This window comes from Sapajus apella, unplaced genomic scaffold (genome assembly GCF_009761245.1).
Source record: "Sapajus apella isolate SASKATOON/1434 unplaced genomic scaffold, GSC_monkey_1.0 scaffold13, whole genome shotgun sequence".
NCBI lineage: Eukaryota > Metazoa > Chordata > Mammalia > Primates > Cebidae > Sapajus > Sapajus apella.
The window spans coordinates 2,126,760-2,145,635 of record NW_022436953.1 but is presented as its reverse complement, the minus strand read 5'-3'; the positions used below and the strand labels follow the sequence as shown (position 1 = coordinate 2,145,635).

At 41.3% G+C, this 18,876-nt stretch overlaps 1 protein-coding gene across 1 annotated transcript in view; it reads left to right on the top strand.

Moving 5' to 3' along the window:
- HPSE2 (heparanase 2 (inactive)) overlaps positions 1-18,876 on the top strand; it is a 732,977-nt gene that overhangs the window by 696,234 nt on the left and 17,867 nt on the right. The window contains exons 10-11 of the mRNA XM_032281250.1: positions 4,359-4,504; positions 11,753-11,899. Coding sequence (XP_032137141.1) covers positions 4,359-4,504; positions 11,753-11,899 — 293 coding nt within the window. The remainder of the gene's footprint in view (positions 1-4,358; positions 4,505-11,752; positions 11,900-18,876) is intronic.

Here is an 18,876-nt window from a genome sequence, read left to right as displayed (position 1 = left end):
AACTAAAACAGATTTACAAGAAAAATACAAACAAACCCATTCAAAAGTGGACAAAGGATATGAACAGACATTTTTCAAATGAAGACACATAGGAGACCAACAAACATATGAAGAAATGCTCATCATCACTGGTCATTAGAGAAATGCAAATCAAAACCACACTGAGATACCATCTCACACCAGTTAGAATGGCGATCATTAAAAATTCCAGAGACAACAGATGCTGGAGAGGATGTAGAGAAACAGGAACACTTTTACACTGTTGGTGGTAGTGTAAATTAGTTCAACCATTGTGGAAGACAGTGTGGCGATTCCTCAAGGACCTAGAAATAGAAATTCCATTTGACCCAGCAATCCCATTACTGGCTATATATCCAAAGGATTATAAATCGTTCTATTATAAGGCCACATGTACATGTATGTTCATTGCAGCACCGTTTACAATAGCAGTGACTTGGAACCAACCCAAATATCCATTGATGATAGACTGGACTAGGGAAATGTGGCACATATACACCATTGAATACTATGCAGCCATAAAAATGATGAGTTTGTGTTCTTTGTAGGGACATGGATGAACCTGGAAACCATCATTCTCAGCAAACTGGCACAAGAACAGAAAATCAAACACCACATGTTCTCACTCATAAGTGGGTATTGAACAATGAGAACACATGGACACAGGGAGGGGAGCACCACACACTGAGGTCTGTGGCAGGGGGACTAAGGGAGGCACAGTGGCAGGTAGGGAGTTGGGGAGGGATAACATGGGGAGAAATGCCAGATACAGGTGATGGGGATGGAGGCAGCAAACCACATTGCCATGTATGTACCTATGCAACAATCCTGCATGTTCTTTACATGTACCCCCAGAACCTAAGATGCAATAAAAATATATATTAATTAATTAATTTTTAAAAATGTAAATTGATTAAACTTTCCAGTCAAAAAACAGAGCTTGGCAGAAAGGATTTAAAAAGAAAAACAGGATCCAAGTGTATGCTGTCTACACAGAGATTCACATTAGACCCAAAAACACAAACAGATGGAAAGGATGGAAAAATATATTCCATAAAAATAGTAACCAAATAAGAGCAGGGCTGCTTTACTAATATCTAACAAAATAGATTTTAAATTTTAAAAGATTATAAGAGATGGGGGGGCAGCGAGGGACAGCACGGGGGTGGTGGGGAGGTCGGGGTGGGATAACGTGGTGAGAAATGCCAGATGTAGGTGACAGGGGGATGGAGGCAGCAAACCACATTGCCATGTGTGTGCCTATGCAACAGTCCTGCATGATCTGCACATGTACCCCAGAATCTAAAGTACAATTAAAAAAAAAAAGATTATGAGAGACAAAGAAGGACATTATATATTAATAAAAGGTTCAATACAGCAAGAATATATAACAATTATAAATATTTACACACCTAATAACAGATCACAAAAATACATGAAGTGAAAATTGCCAGAATTAAAAGAGAAACAGACACTTCTGCAATAACAGTTGAAGACTTCAGTATCCCATTCTCAGTAATGATAAGAAAAACAAGAGAGACATAAGGAAGTAAAGGAGTTAAACAACAAAATAAATCAACTAGACCTAACAGACGTACCAAACACTTTACCTAGCAACAATAGCATAAACATTTTTCTCATCGAATATGGAACATTTTCCAGGATAAGGCTGCAAATTAAGTTCAAATGTGGGATACAAATGCAATGGAATATTATTCAGCCTTACAAAAGAAGAAAATTCTCACATACGCTGCAACATGGATGAACCTTGAGGACATTATGCTAAGTGAAATAAGCCAGTCACAAAAAGACAAATACTATGAGTCCATTTATATGAGGTACTTAGAATAGTCACAGAGGCAGAAAGTGAGTGGTGGTTGCCAGAGGTTAGGGGAGGGGGAATGAAGAGTTAATATTTAATGGGTACAGAGTTTCAGTTTTACAAGATGAAAAGTGATAAGAGATAGACAGTGGTGATGGTCACATAACATTATGAATTTACATAATACCACTGAGCTGTACACTTAAAAATGGTTAAGATGGTAAGTTTTATGTTATGTGGATCTCACCACAGTAAAAAAAAAAAAAAAAAATTGGGAAAAATGTTGGTCATTAGGAATTAACCTTATCAACTTCTTGTATGTATCTATCCCAAATCTCTTTAGAGTTTTGCCCAGGTATCCTCATCTACTTTCTTAGAGAATGGCCTGGCATTTAGCCAGCTCCTATTGAAAGGCAGACAAGTTTCAAGTTAGTAAATTTAAAGTTTGCCACTCAATAATGGTGGGGATTATGTAAGTTTATTTTTTACCTCTACATAATTATTGAGAATTAAGCATAATAAACATAATAAATACCTCCTTTTTCCTGAATGTGAGTGGCTTGCTTACAAACATGTCTCACATTAAGTGAACATTGCTGTGACACAAAGATAATAGCCATACCCAAATGCAACTTTGAGAGCGAGCCTGTTTAGCTTTTTCAAATTACCTGAATAGAAACGAGGGTGCTTGCGATAAGACATTGGAATGAAGGATAAGAAAAATAGGAACGAACTGTAGTGAGTCGGAACTGGAGAAACAGAAGTGGTTCGTGCTTTTGCTCTTCTTGTCTTCTAAATGCTTTGTTAAGTGTAAAAACCCGAATATAAATTTTGGCAACCTCTATACAAAAACTAAGGATCCCTTCCAGATTCTATACCCACCCTTTATGTTGAATTTCTTGTTTGTCAGCTGCCTGTGTCTTTATATAATAATGACTTTGTACTTCACAGCATGAAGGAAAGTGTTGTACAGCCATTGGAGGCAAATAGATCTCTATTTGCTTTGGTGGTCAACCATTCACTAGTTTTGTGACCTGAAATATACCTTGAAACATTCTCATATCTAATTATTATTATAATTATATCAGAGGAGCTACTGAGAAAATAGTACTAATCGTAGCTAACTTGCAGTTTTTAACTTTTATTATTTAAAAGAAACTACATTGCAAATTAGTAGGAAAAAGGTGGAAATCCCCTTGGAATGTGATAACCACTTCATAATCACCAAAAACACAAAATGTTTCAAAAAACACAGAAATTGTAATCAAATTTGAGCACATAAAACCCACAACACTTTTTCCATTTATATAATTGATAATGACCATTTGCCATTTTTAGTATTAGGAGACCATATTTAACAGCCATCCTAAGGTCACTTAAAATTAAAGCAAATGGTAGGGCATGGCTTAGAGCTCACTACTCAGGGCAGATTTGGAGCCATTCTAGTGGCAAAGGGGCTTTGAGACTTTGTTCTGATTTATGTAGTTCATCAGATATTTTTAAGTTGCTGATATTATATATAAATGACCACACAAGGAAAAAAAAAGATTATCAGAAGGCTTCTGCCTGAAAACATGAAGGCTAATAAAACACAACTGATGTCTTTAAGGCATTGAATAGTATGCACTGAATAGTATATTCACTGAATTTAGGAATTTGAGTGGGGTAAGAGGTCCTAAACATATTAGGAAGCCCTATTTTATATAGTGAGTTATAAATACTAAAGTCATTCTCTCATAATAGATAAGAGCTTACACAATAGAAATATAAATTTTATATTTATATCAAATGCAAACACAAACTAAAATAGCAAATACAACAGAAATTAAACTGGGCTTTTGTAAGCGCAGATAAATGTGTGGCCCACAGACTGAATGTTTTTAAATGAATTACAAATGTTCATAGAATGGTTAAAGCATCACATTCTTTACACTTTTTATTGTCAAACTATTGAGGATAACCAAGAATTAGCATCGTGGTTTGCAAACATTTTTCTGTTTGCTTGTATGGCTCTGGAATCAAGGACTCTGGTCTCCTATGTGGAGAAGCTTCACCTCAGTCCCACTGCAGTAATAGTCTTCAGTGACAATATTTGGAGAATGACAGATTGGATTATCATGTTAGTAACAATTCTAAGGAATAGAAATAGTCCATTCCGTAATTAAACAGAAATCATAAACCACTATAAAAGTAAAGTCATAGGAAAAGAAAGTTGAAAATGTAAAGCCTCGAATGGTTTTATTTCATATATGAAAAGCCTTGATTCATTTGTTCAAATGCTGCTGTGGGCCGACTCCACTTACACAGTTTAGTTGAAAGGCCGCTTTAGACAGTGCCCACTTCATCATCAACCCAGGTTCGTGTTTCACGGGGCTGACCATGCTTATAGGCTTAGGGTCGCATTGGTCATGACTCACTTTGCTCCCGTAGGAAGCAATTTCTGACCCTGTGTTGTTTACTCTCAGAACACCTACACATGTGTTCTCTCTCTGACCCTCTCCCTCTCTGTTCTCCTCAGGACTACTGGCTCTCTCTCCTCTACAAGCGCCTGATCGGCCCCAAAGTCTTGGCTGTGCATGTGGCCGGGCTCCAGCGGAAGCCACGGCCTGGCCGAGTGATCCGGGACAAACTAAGGATTTATGCTCACTGCACAAACCACCACAAGTAAGTCCTCAGAGAGATGGCACAGAAAGGCCACCTCAGGGGGCTCCCACCCCATCCCATTTGGGACCCCTTCAAGACTCATCTCCATTCACTAATCTTATTGAAAACTTTTTGCCTCTGGAATCACCATACCTACTCTTTTCAGGTTTCAAATAATTTCTGGTACATAGCTTTTACTCCAAGTAAACCCTCCCTTCTCATACTTAGCGGATTAATCATAAAAGGTTCCTAAAATTTTTGCCATTTGTTCATTTACTTATTCATCCAACAAATTTTTATTGGGCATTTTCTCTGTGCCAGTTGATGTAATGCCCACAAGGCTTTTTTGTGTGCCTAAGCTTCATCCAAGCCAAGAGGTATAAAATCTTTTCCTATGATCCACCAGCAGAGCTTGAGAAAAAAAATCTCCCTTCTTAAGATGCATGCTGGAGAGCTACACCACTAGAAAACTAGTGCTAGACCAATGTGTCTCAAGCTGGGGGTCCCCAGAACTAAAGGAGTGCCCAGAGGTAGTCATGCCAGCTTTAGAGCCATTTCCAGTGTGTCGAAAATCTTTTTGGCAATTTTAAGAATTAAGAGGCTAAATGAAATCTGGGCTTCCTTTTCTGGGGGCTCTGGACTTATAACAACCTAATGTGGTAGTGTAGGGTTATCTTTCTCTTTTTGAACTGATAAGACTTTTCAAAGCACTGGTTGTCATTACAGTTGTCTTTAAAACAGGAAAATAAATTATCAGTAAATAAAGTTTGGCAGATAAAAAATTTTAACACATGAAGACCCTAAGGGAAAACTTTAAAACTGGGGGCAGGGGGTGGGGAACGGGGTCTCTAAAGCAAAATCCATCTGGCCAAATATGGCTTTTTTACATCATTTCCTGTTTAAGGCAGAGTAGGCTGCCCTGGAAAACAGAATTCTTTCTCCTTCTCTTAATGCAAAGAAATCCTGGTGGGGAATACGGAGCAGGGAATGGTAAGCAAGTGCCTCCAGCCAGACCTTCATTCCAGCCCAGGCCTATCAGGAGCTGATCAAGGGGAGTAGACAGTACAAAGAGCATGGAGTGGTCAGGTTACAACAGATGCTCCTTCTCCTTCCTTGATGAGAGAGGAGCCAAGCCAATTAATTTATCATGATAAGACTTTTCAAAGAATCACTCTGAGCAGAGGGGGGTCAGGGGCCAGTTGTCTTGTCAGTAGATACAAGTGCCTATTGTAAATGAGGGGAGGCTGGCTTGGGCAGAGGCCAGAGGCTGTCAACATCCCTTTTGCTCAACAGGAAGCTCAATCCAATACCTGACAGAGAGTGACTGCTTTATGGCCTTGGCCTGGAGTTATCTGATCATCACACAAGGAAACATTGTATTCCTTGTCTCTGCCCTGGCCCTGAGGTAACCACCCAAAAGGTGGACCTCAGATTCAAGAGAGAAAAATTACTCCTGGCACCTTATATCCCTGTTGGAAAGCATATCAGTCTGTGGCCTTTATACTACTAGTCTGAGGACTCAGGGAAAAAATGTCTGCAGCCATGGGCTTAGCAGGATTTGCGTCTCCTCGTAGAAGCCTCCTCACATAATCTCACTCACTGTTTATCCTCATTCTTTAACATTCTCATGGGAAGTTGTCATTAATAGTCTAAGTATACCATGAACTCAGGGCCAGTGTCTCATTCATTTTTGTATTCTTTATATCTAATGTAGTGACTGGCATGAAGATCCTGGGAAATGTTTGCTAATGAATGAATGAATGAATAAATGCAGAAATTGGGCATCAAGATGTTACTGCTGATTTCGAGTTAAAGCTTTCTTCCCCTTTGATATTACCACATCAGCCAGAAGAAAATGGTATGGTAGAGTGGTTAGGAATTCTACCATTCCCTAGCATGAGACCTCAGACAAGTTACTGAAATCATCTGCATTCAATACTCTCTGTCTACACCACCAGCTTTCCCCTAATTTCTATGCAAAGTTACTCCAGAACCTCTCTGGAGAAACGGTGTCACTGGGTGTCTATCAGTACAACCTCTGTCCTTGTTAAAAAGACAGAAAGAAAAGAATTTCATAATCTATTCTACATATGACCCTAATGATAATAATTGGGGTGAAAGTGTTTTTGTTCCTATTAGATTCATAAAGAAAACCCACCATGAATGCATGGAGCTGGCTGAGGTTGCAGGGCTCCTCCATGTCAATAGGTATCAGTGCTTAGCTAGGATAGCTCAAAGATAGAAGTGTCTGCTCATCTCTCTGAGAAACCATGTGCCGTTAAGGAAGCACTGCTGAGTCATGTATCTGTGGCCAACAGGACAAAATCACAGAATCATCCCAGAGTGGCCATGGTGGATTCACACTATTCAACCTTGACCAATAGTCTGAAAATATCTGCCGTGTGTCAAACCAGGGATTGGGAGAGAAGGTATAAACTTATGAGTAGAATAATCCAGAGAAAGTGTCTATTAAAACAGCAACCCCTGCACTCTAGTGTGTTTTGAATACTTGCTGTGTGACAAGCATCTTGCCAGATATTTGCATTTATTTTATTGAATTTCAAACGTTCTGTGGTATCACCCCTACATGCAAATAACAGCATTAATAATGCAAAGAATGTTACATTTGGAAAGAGCCCTTAGAGATCATTCAGCCCAGTGTCCTGTTCAACACAGGAATCCATTTCACATCTCCCTGGCAGTCATGCAACCTCTGCGTGGATACCTCAATGCCTGTCATGGCAGCCCCTTGCATTGTGGGTCATTTCTCACCTTGTAGAGCGTTGTCTCTTATGATTGATTTGGGAGAAAATGTTAGATGCTCATACCAACACCAGCAGGTGCTATTCTGTTTTCTGTTCTAGAATTAACAAATTAGGACACTGGCAGAATGGCAGTTCTCACCCTCGATCTTCTTGTTCAGAGAACAATCAAGTTTTGACAAGGAAGCCTTTTTTTATGAGCCATTCTGCAGAGACAATGTATGTTTCTGGGGTGGAGATGAGGTCCTTAGCCAAGTTCAGAACCAATTGGAACCTGGTGGATGTTGAAGCAAAATTAAGCCTTTTGGGGTTCAAGTTCGTTTATTATTGGCAAAACATGACTTCCTGTTTTTCAGAAGAGGTTTTTTTAAAAACTCATAAAAATGGTTCCTAAGGCTTCTTGGACATCAAATGGGTCTTACAAAACAATATTTTGATGAGTTAAGTGTAAATGAATCAGAAACATGTGGATTAAATTTCCCTTAAAATACACAGGGGCTTTGAAATTAAGGGAAAAAATGTTTGGCAAAAACATGGCCTGACTTTTACCGAACCCAAAACCTTTATATTAGATTTGGAGACAATGGATCAACCCAGTTTCAAGCACATTGACTTTCAGTGGGAATGACCGTGGACTGCAAAGCATCATCCTCCCTTCCCTTTCCCAGCCTCCCAGCTTCACTGGAGACATTTCTAGAACATGACTGCTTTCTATCTGGAAGTCAAGATGCACCTCCCCACATGACATTCCCCACCTCTTACATGTAGGATATTCCAATTCCAGCCGCCCTTCCCTGACTCACTTCCCCCTCCTCTCATGGCAACACAGACAAGATGTCAAGAGGGAAAAGAACAGCCAGAAAAAATGAACTCCAGATACATGGATTCTCTGCTGGTGAAAAAAATCTCACCCATGAGTGAGACATGGGGCAAGATAGATGGTCCTCTCAGACAACTTCTCTCTTGAAAGGAACATTCACTAAGGTAACCAAAAGCCACCTGGACTTGACAACATCAGAAGGCCAGCAATTGCTTGCAGCCCAAGCCTTCACACACCATTTTCTCCAAGATTATTTTTCTGTGGTCAGAGAATACATATTCCTTAGGAATTTGGATTCTCAACACACTACTTTCAGGTTGGTGCTGCACTCCCAGCCAAGAATGTGCCTTTGCAGCAAAAAGGCCTCTCTTAATTGTCCTTGCCCATAAGCCAAGCAGGGAGAGGGATGGCTGAGGCAGTCTTTAATGCCAATTCCTACCTGAGAAGGCGCTATGAGTTCTGAGAGCCTCTACACGTGGGTCTCCGGGCTGTACTGGTTTGTCTCCCCCAGGGGAACTATGTAAGTGGAAATCAGACCATTGCCAAACAGCTTGGAAAAGACAGCTTTCCCTGCAGCAGTGCTGTGATTTCAGGTCTCCCTCCCACCCACCACTTCCCCACATCCCACCTTATCTTCTGCAGTCTCCAGGGGCTCATTCTGCCCCAGCTCTGCAGAGGAGAAACTCATAAATGCAAGCACGTGACTCTCTCCTCCTCCACTGCTGGGCTTTGTTTGATGGTAGCCAGCAAAAGAGTTTACTGCAGTCTGGCAAAATTGATACCCATCCGCATGTATTTTGCTCCCACTCTGAAGCCTAGATGTCCTGCAATTAATAGTGTCTTCCTCAGTTTTACAGATAGCTAAGCTAAGCTGAAAGCCCACCAATGGAATAGAGTCGATATTCTTCTTTAATGATGGTCAACACTGCTTCAGGCTGCCAGCATCCTTACTGCCAGCATCGTTTTTCAGAGTTCTGGGGACACAAGTCTGCTTAAATCAACTGGCATTCTCTTCTGACCTAACTCATTTAGCTACAAAAGCTAGTTCACATGCTGCAGGGGATTAAGAAGGACCAGCAGAGGAGAAATCAGATGGAAGAGTTGTTTTAGTAATTTATCAGAACACAAATGCAGGCATCCAAAAGCCTTGAACACAGTAACGTACCTTCCTGCAGATGCAAGAAAAATCCTCTGACGCACAGGCAGCAGAATATACTTTGGTAGTTCTTCCAATAATCTTAATGGATTGTTCTAAGCAAGTGATTCCCAAACCCAATTCATCTGCTGAATATCCCAGAAAGATTTTTTTAAATAAAGATTCCCAGTCCCTAATCCCAAATAGATTGAATCAAAATCTCCAGGGAAGAGTCCTGGAAACTGTGCTTCTAAAAAAACCAAAAACCAAAAAAACTGCATGTCACCATACTGACCTGTCCTCGGTCACTCAACTCTTAATTAGCACCTTTAGAAGCAGAGGTGAGTGACCCAGGATGAGGGGTGCTATTTCTACAAGGAATGATGCTTTCCTCTGGGCAAAGTTGACTTAGAGTTTCTCTGAACTCCTTTGAAGGTGGGGCTGGGTCATTTTTTTCAGTTTCCTCTCATTAACCCATCCAGATGGGGCCCTAAGGGACCCCTTAGAAACAAAGTATTTTTTCCTACAGAGAGAAGGAAATCATTATAGTTTTGCTGATACATGCTGAAAGGCTTGTGCGTGTAGGCATATAGTTCTCTCAGGATTCTGAACATCTTATGCTGGTTTGAAAGGATTCCAAAAAGGTGAATAGTCTTATAATCTTGAGGTAGGTAAACAGCAAAAGAAGAAATCAAAAAGATAAATTTGACAACATAAATTTTTTTAACATTTATATATTAGAAAACAATGTAAATAAACTGAAATGGTCAAAGAAAACTGGGGGAAATTTTGCAGACAAAAGATTGCTCTTTAATAAATAAATGGTTTTTATAAATCAATGGAAAAATAGGCAAAAGTGGCCAGGTGTGGTGTCACGCCTGTAATCCCAGCACTTTGGGAGGCCAAAGCAGGCCATTACTTGAGGTCAGGAGTTTGAGAACAGCCTGGCCAACATGTTTCTACTAAAAATACAAAAATTAGCCGGACTTGGTGGCGCACACCTGTAATCCTAGCTACCAGGGAGGCTGAGGCAGGAGAATACTTGAACCCAGGAGGCACAGGTTGCAGTGAGTTGAGATCACGCCATTGCACTCCAGCCTGGGTGACAGAGAAAAAAAAAAGAAAAGAAAAATAGGCTAAGGACATGGTCAGCTTACAAAAGAAATTAAATGGTAAATGAAAAAAGGCTGTATGTCAGTACTAATTTTTAAAAATACAAATTAATACAACATTGAAATTCCATTTTCACCTCTCAGGTTGACAAGGGTATTTTAAAAGAACACATTGGAAGTGCTCTTGGGGGTATGGAGAAATAAGGGCTCTCATACAGAGCAAGTGGGGGCAAAATTAGTGAAAGCTTCCCAGAGAGTTAATATCAATGTCATCAAAATGTGTGTATCTGTCAGGATAGGTGAAGTTATGCTGCAATAATGAAGAACCCCCAAATCTCCATGGCTTTCAATAAGAAAATTTATTTCTCATTCACACTACTTGTCCATCATGGCTCAGCTGTACCTCTGCCCATATCATTTTCATTTAATTGAACAGACTCTGCCAAGAACATCGTCAGTTTTCAACTGACAACACTGGCAGAGGGAAATGAAACATGGCAAAAGATAGGCTGAGTCCTAAAGCTTCTGCCTAGAAGTTTTACCATGTCCACTGACATTTCACTGGACAAAGCAAATCACGTGATTATTCAATAGAGCAGGAATAAAAAAAAAAATCTTCCCACAGGGAGGTGCATCGCTGGGAATGAACTGGAAAATATGGTGAGGAATCATACAACATGCGTTTCCCTTGGACTAATGATTCCATATCTAGGACTTTATCCATCAGAAATAATCAAAAAGTTTATATGCAATGAAGCCCTTCATGACATAATTTATAATGGCAAAAATTTTCAAACATGAATTGTTTGAACTGCAAAAGTAGGGCATTAGTTAAATGAATTATGTTACACTTCTATGATTGAAAAGTTTAGCATTCGTCTACAAGTAGAAAAAGATATAATGACATGGGAATATGTTTAAGATGTTCATTAATGGAAAAAAGCCTCCGTAAATAATGTGATTCCAGTTATGTAATACTGAGTAACAATGTGTCAAAGGACTCAATAAATATTTGTCGAATTAATAAACTAAAAAATACTGGAAGGATGTTTGCCAAAATATTATCATATTTCAAGATATGAGGGTTATGGGGAATTTTATTTTTCTTCTTTGTGTTTCTCATCATTTTTCCTTTTTTGCAATCAGCATGTTTTACTTCCATACCATGGTAATATATGCCATAAAATATATACATTATATTTTCTAAAATCATTGCAATAAATATCAACAAAAACCAAAGAAGTATGGCAGGAAGTGGCTATCATCTTTGCAAGAAACCACAATAACAAGGCCTTCCTGTCTTTTAGGGTTTATGGTGGCCAAGTTTTTAAGTGCCATTTTCTGGGGTGTTCATATTTTGTACAGTCTATAAATTATTTAGGAGCTTCTAACTGACCACTTTGTTTCCATCTTTCCCTTTTCTCTTTCTCTGGATCTCAGCCACAACTACGTCCGTGGGTCCATTACACTTTTTATCATCAACTTGCATCGATCAAGAAAGAAAATCAAGCTGGCTGGGACTCTCAGAGACAAGCTCGTTCACCAGTACCTGCTTCAGCCCTATGGGCAGGAGGGCCTAAAGTCCAAGTACGTGCCCAACCTGAAAATAGCTCAGGAGGAAGTGCAGCAGGAGCTGAGGGAGCAGGGAGCTGAAGGCACCAAGGTTGCTAATTCCCTCAAGGGCTCAGTGGGATGGAGTAGGACAAAGAGTGGTCTGGGTCAGGTGGCTGCTGACTCCTTTTGGGAACCTGCTCAAGCCCCTCCCCATCTTCAATTCCTCAATTTTAAGTCAAATGGTGGAGAAAGTATTTCTCAAGGAGGGTACTCTTGGTATTTAAGCAAGATAATTCTTCATCATATAGGACCATCACATTGTAAGCTGTTTAGTATCCTTGGCCCCTGCTCAGCAAATGCCAATAGTGTCCCATGGTCATGTAGCAACCAAAAATCCTGGTAATTGAGAACCATGTCCTTTGCAGCTGTAACATTCTGTAATGCTATGACTCCTTCATTGTTACCATCTATTAACCTCATAGGGCTTGGAGGAAGGAGCACTAAACAAAGAGTTTAGTGCTCAAAAGTTCAGAGATAAAGAGTCTGTCCTGCCCCTAACTTTATAACTTGAGCATATCATTGCTCCATCTCAGCTTCTTCATCTGAATAATAGGACAGACATTATATTCTGAGGGCTCTGGGGCCCCTTCAAAACTCTACAAAGATATGATTCTGTGACACTCTCTACCTCCCTCAATCTCTGCTAGAGACTTATTGACAATATGGATCTCTATGAACAGAACAACGCTAGGCTACAGTGAGAAGGGCCTGGTCAAGGGCAAGGCCACCCCAGCTCCCTGAGCAAGGCCTCTCAGGAAGGATCTGGGATACTGTACAGACTGGAGGCATTCCCATTCCATTTTTAATGTTTACCAAGTTTAACAAAGCTGTAAACTTGGAGCAGGTGGCTTGCACTCCAAGAGCTGCCCACAAATATTTGTGCTGTAATTATTCACTGTTTCACTGCAACCTTGGTGGCTTGCATTTGGCTTCCAGTTGTATTTGCAATGGGAGCAAAAAGCAATCTGGGAAGTCACTTATTGAGTCTCTTTAGCCCACCCTAGATCTTCATTTTCAGTCTCGGTTCACATGCTGGCTGGCTCTTTCTTCTGGCTACATGTACACTGCCTCTGCTTTTCTTTCTTCCCAATCCTACCTGTGTCAGCAGGATTCTCTTGAGTGTTTCATCCCCTTTCTCCACTTCTGAGTAGTTCGTGATGAGTGTGCTGAATTTCTGGCCTTCATCCTAGGCAGGAGACCTGGTTCTGGTTCCAGCTTTGCCACTAAATAATCATATAACCTGGGAAAAGTATTTTATTCTAATGCTTCGGCCTCAGTTTCCTAATCTTCAGATTTCAAGGGTGGTTGTATATTTGGTAAGATCCTGTGCAGCTTGAAAACTCTTGTCCTGGGTGTGATTTTCTGAGGACCATGAGTGATTTAAATCTCCTGCTGCCATTAAATTATGATCTGCAAAGCCATTTCTTTCAGAAAGCCTGACTCCACAGCAGTGATTAGGGTCCTCTGGTTAGGGTCCTCTGGAACCAAAGAGCTTAGGAGCTGAGCCTGCCCAGTGTCAGGAAGACTGTGTGCAATGTGTGGAGGGGGACTGGCCAAATGCTTTAGTGTAATAAGCCAAGGTGTCCATCCCTGCTCTGCTACTTGCTGGCTGTGTGTCTTTAGGCAAGTTATGTCATCTCTGTGAGTGTCAGTTTCCTCATCTGTGAAACCTCTCTAGTGTAGCAAAGTAAATGAGGTCATCTGTGTAAAGCTCCTGACACACAGTAAATGCTCAGTAAATGTCCACTGTCTTCCTTTTCCTCAACTCAGAACTCCAGCTGACTGGGAAGGAAGGAGGATACAACTGCTTTCCCTAAGAATGTTCTTCCAAAGAGGATTGTTTTCAGACTTCTAAGATAATGTGTAGACAAGACATTTGTTAGGATTATGATAAAAATTCATGCTAAGAATTACAAAAAAGCAAAAGCATGAAACAGAAGATGGTAGTCAAGGGTAACATTTTTTCATGAGTTTGTTTTCCCTCCAACCAAGGATGCAGGCAGGCCTCTAAACCTATTACCCCATCCCTGTGTCCCTGCCTCCAAGATGATTCCTCTGTGTTTGGAGCTGGCCATACCTTAACCCCTGTCTTTCTATACCTATCCTTAGGATGACTGAAGGGACAACTCCCACTGGCTAGCAATATGCTATGTTCAACTTCTGCCATCACTGTACTGGTGAGGAGTTGCGTTACAACTTTGTTAAGAATGTAGGAGACCAGCCAGGTGCAGTGGCTCACACCTTTAATCTCAAGACTTTGGAAGGCTGAGGCGGGCAGGTTACTTGAGGTCAGGAGTTCAAGATGAGCCTGGCCAACATGGTGAAACCCCTTCTGCACAAAAAAAATCCAGGTGTGGTGGCAAGTGCCTATAATCCCAGCTACTTGGGAGGCCAAGACAGGAGAATTGCTTGAACCTGGGAGGCAGAGGTTGCAGTGAGCTGAGATCATGCCACTGCACTCCAGCCTGGGTGACAGAGCGAGACTCTGTCTCAAAAAAAAAACGTAGGAGAGGGACAAGGACAAAGAGAATTCTACAGGGACCCTTAAGAAGCATTTGGTAATATTGACTAAGCTCAAATAATAATGTCAGGTAATTGGAAGAACGTTGGAACTGGAATTAGAAGGTGAGGATCTGAATTCAGATGCTACCATTTACTTTTGTGATCAAACCTGAGCTTCCTTAACTGTCAAATGAGATTATTGCGAGAATCAATTTGGAAAATATGGTTGAAATAAAGCCTTCCACAAATGCAAATTCCACACACCCATGCATACACATACATCTAAAAATATAAATACAGATACATACATAACAATTTTACATAAGTTGGATTAGAGAGTTTTGAATTGGAATTCAAGGGAAGTGGATTCCAACCCCTGATGCTGCCACTAATTCACTGTGGAACGTTGGGCCCTTGATTCTTCTGTATCTGTTCTGCTTGTAAATTACTGCCAGTTTATCACCTCTCCTATTCTAGATCTCATTGGTTCAACCCTGGGCTGTGCCTTGGTGGACTGTACCTGCCAGACAGGGACTGTCGTGTGCATGTTCAGGACCACGTCTAGTGTTCTCTTCAGCAGCTACTGAAGAGCTGAGTAGTCTGGGATGGGGGTCTCACAGGAAGGGTGTGATTTCAGTGAAGCAGACTGTGCAGAAAGGGATGAAAGGAAATGCTAGAAGTGATTTCAGCCTTTGGTGTCTCTTTCTTTTATAAGCCTCTGGGGCCAGACTCTGTGTTCTGTGTCTGCTAGTTCCTTGCTACAGCCTGAAGCCGTATTAGCTCAGAAGGGGATAGGAAGTTCTGGGAGCAGAGGAATGTGTAATTGCTCCTGTCTGGAGGAACCAGGAAGAGGGTATAGAGCAAGTCAGTGCCCCCGCCATTCGAGCCACCAGTTGGGTATTCTAGTCTAGCGTTTCAGGAGCAGGGAGAAGACAGAAGACCTCTTTGCTTGCTCAAGGACATGGGGTAATTCTCATTCTCTTAGAATTGCCATTGGGGCTGGGAAAATTTGAAATCTGAGAGGGCATCTCCATGTGAACTCAGAGCTAAGCTATGTCAAGTATCACACAGGAAGCACCTTTGGGGTCTCTATTCAGGTATGGTCTAGGCATCTACATTCGCAAGAAGGTTCTTGTTTCCCATCTCAGTGAATGAAGAGATCCTCTACGTCAGTCCCAACTCCTTATATAGGAGACTGTTCTTATTCTAGGAACCAGACCCAAAGTGGGTGCTCTCTAGCCCATAGGACAGAAGTTTTAGAAAATTGTAGTGTGCACAAATAAGAGTATTCTGCATCTGGAATACATAGTCTTCAGGGAATAGCTGAAGGAAATGGGGAAATTTAGTTCAGAGGAGAAAACTAAGGTAAGTCATGAGGACTTTCTTCAGAGGACTGCCAAGTGAAATTAAACAGATTTGGCCTAGAATACTCCAAAATGACAGAACACCAAGGAGTGCAATTTAAAAGAGATAGATTTCACTTCAAAATGAGCTCATTTTCTAAAGGCTTGCCTGGTCTGACTGAGGTCAGGATAGGCTTTCTCCGGAGGTAGCCTATTAATCAGAATGTGAGCAGGCATCTCAGAGGTGCTCTAGGATTCCCTCCTCAGTGGGAGGTTGGGCAAGAGATTACAGCCTCCCTTTGAGCTCTGAAATTCTATTCTCTTCTGGTCCCCATTCCCCCTCCTTCCTCTTCACTTTTAGAGCTTGTGTTCTCAGTGGTCACCAGCAAAGTAGCTTCCTCAAGCCACTAAAAGGCCACACAAAGAGGCTCTAAGACTGGAGGAAGTGGTGGCAGTATCTGGCTAGTTTCTTTTTTTTTTTTCCAGAAACAAATCCAGCTGTGAGTTCCTTCCTTGTCATGTTCCCTCTTTTCTCACCTTTCTGGGAAGAAGATGGCCCCATTCACATCCAGAACAATAGTTCCCATTCTGGATAAGTCAGAGTCGAGAAGAGCACTTTGGGGGCATCTGCAAAACACAGAATCTACCCATTGCCTTGTGTGATCACAAAGCAATAACCACTGTCCTCTAGGGCAGCAGTCCCCAACCTTTTTAGCACCAGGGACTGATTTCATGGAAATTTTTCCACAGACTGCGGGGGCTTCGGGGGTGGTTTTGGAATGAAATTGTTCCACCTCAGATCATTAGGCATTAGATTCCCATAAGGAGCAGGCAACCTAGATCCCTTGATGTGCAGTTCACAATATGGTTTGCACTCCTATGAGAGTCTAATGATGCTGCTGATCTGACAGGAGGCAGAGCTCAGGTGGCAATGCTCACCCACTGCTCACCTCCTGCTGTGCCGTCCAGCCTGTTCCTAACAGGATTGGTCCATGGCCCAGGGATTAGGGAGCCCTGCTCGAGGGAATCATTTGTACCTGATAAATATCGCCAATGTCTCTCAACAGAGAAGCAACATGAAGTTTGGCCTAACAAGCCAACTGATATCTAAAATCAAAGGGACTTACCTTCCCAGGGAAAAAGCAAATCAAGAACAGGTGTTAGGTCAGATCCCAGCGTTCTTCCTTATGTGCCTTGTTCAATCCATTTGAAGGGAAAATACTCCAAAAATTAGGAAACAAGGATGGAACTTTCATCACATTGGCTATTCTGTTCTGACACACTGACCTGAGGGAACCAGCAGATGCTAAGAATCTTGAGGCGGAGCGACACTGGGAGGTGATCTGGCTCTTTTCCCCAGCCTTCAGCCTGTGGCCAAGCCATCTGGACCAAAGGATGCCCCACATTTAAAGACCTCTTAGAAAGGGGTGACTACAATTTCAATCCTGTCTGAACAGTTAATTTTATAAGAACACCAGGGCCCACTGTATCTATGGCTGCAACTTTATAGATAATGAAGAACTTTTAACAGCCATCATCTCATTTAACCTTCTGACAGAACCATGAAGCATATCAAATAATTCTTGCCTCCCTTCCATTTTAGAGTCGAAGACACTGAGTCTCAAAGCATTAAGTTACTTATTCAAGAGTCACACAACTAGTAAGTGACAAAGCTAGATGTCCCTAGCATCCAGTTCTCCTGACCCTTACTCTAGTGCACTTTTTTCAACAATGTGCTACAGTCCAGTAATATAAAATTACAATTACATAAGATAAAGATACAGTATGGATAAATGAACTCTGTCGTGATATCGTCTGGGTTCATTTCATCGTAGGCTCTTTATAGAATGAATATATTTGAAGAGTATTAGATTACCCAGAATTTTTCTCCTTCAGGCTAATTCACGCCAGTTTCATTAACTTTTCTTCACAAATCCAAAATTAAGATTTTTTTTTTTTTGAGACAGAGTCCCACCCTGTCACCCAGATTGGAGTGCAGTGGCGCGATCTTAGCTCACTCCAACTTCTGCCTCCCAGGTTCAAGCAATTCTCCCGCCTCAGCCTCCCAAGCAGTTGGGACTATAGGCGTGTGCCACCATGCCCGGCTAATTTATTTTTAGAACAGATAGGGTTTCACCATGATAGCCAGGCTGGTCGGAAACTCTGAACTCAAGTGATCCGCCTGCCTCTGCCTCCCAAACTGCTGGATTACAAGCATGAGCCCCCATGCCCAGCCTCCGACCCTTTTAAACGTTCTTCTCTGAGCTACTTCTAAGACTGTCTCCCAATCACAGAATTCTGGTAAAAGCACATTTTTTTCCAGCAAAACTGGGGAATTCCCTTCTGTTTTTATTATGTTCTTCTCACACAAAGGGATTATTAAATACCAGCAATGACTCCAGATTTGTTTGAGGTATATAAAAATCAGTATCAATATATTCTATTCCAACCCCATATACACAGGCACCTCCAATTCCCTCACACCTAATGGAGCCCATTCTCAGAGCGATATTTCTGAGGGAACTACGCCAACAGGGGAGACTTCCCAAGGAAACTGGAAAGTATATCCCTTCATCCATTCATCAACTTTTATTGATCCTACTTTGTGCCAGACAGAACTTCCTCCTCTTCAGTGATCTAATTTGCAATGACTGACTAAAATGTTAAAAGAATTGTGGTCCCATAGCTGTAAGTACTCAAGAGTTCCAAGTAGACAAATTAGGGGGAAATTCTGAATGTAAAGTTCAATGTGAATGTGTTTCAGATCAGAATGTCCCTTGATCTTTCTATTGCTAGGCCATATCCTCACCTGGCTTTCAAGAGCTATTTAATGTGGGGTGTTTTGGGGTTGTTGGGGAGGCAATTCTGAGATGAATCTCAGAATCTCCTAAAGGAGCTCAGAAGAATCTCCTAAAGGAGCTCATCTCTGTTACTAGAAGCAAACAACTAACAGGAAGCAGCCTGTAGGCGGTGCCACAATAGACATGTAAAGTATTTCTGCTCTGGGGCTAATAGGTTCCATATTAATGTTGAAATTTCATATCTGCATGAGCCTCTCCTTTAGCTGCCATGATTTTAGCTGAAAAGAATCTCAAGGCTCCTATG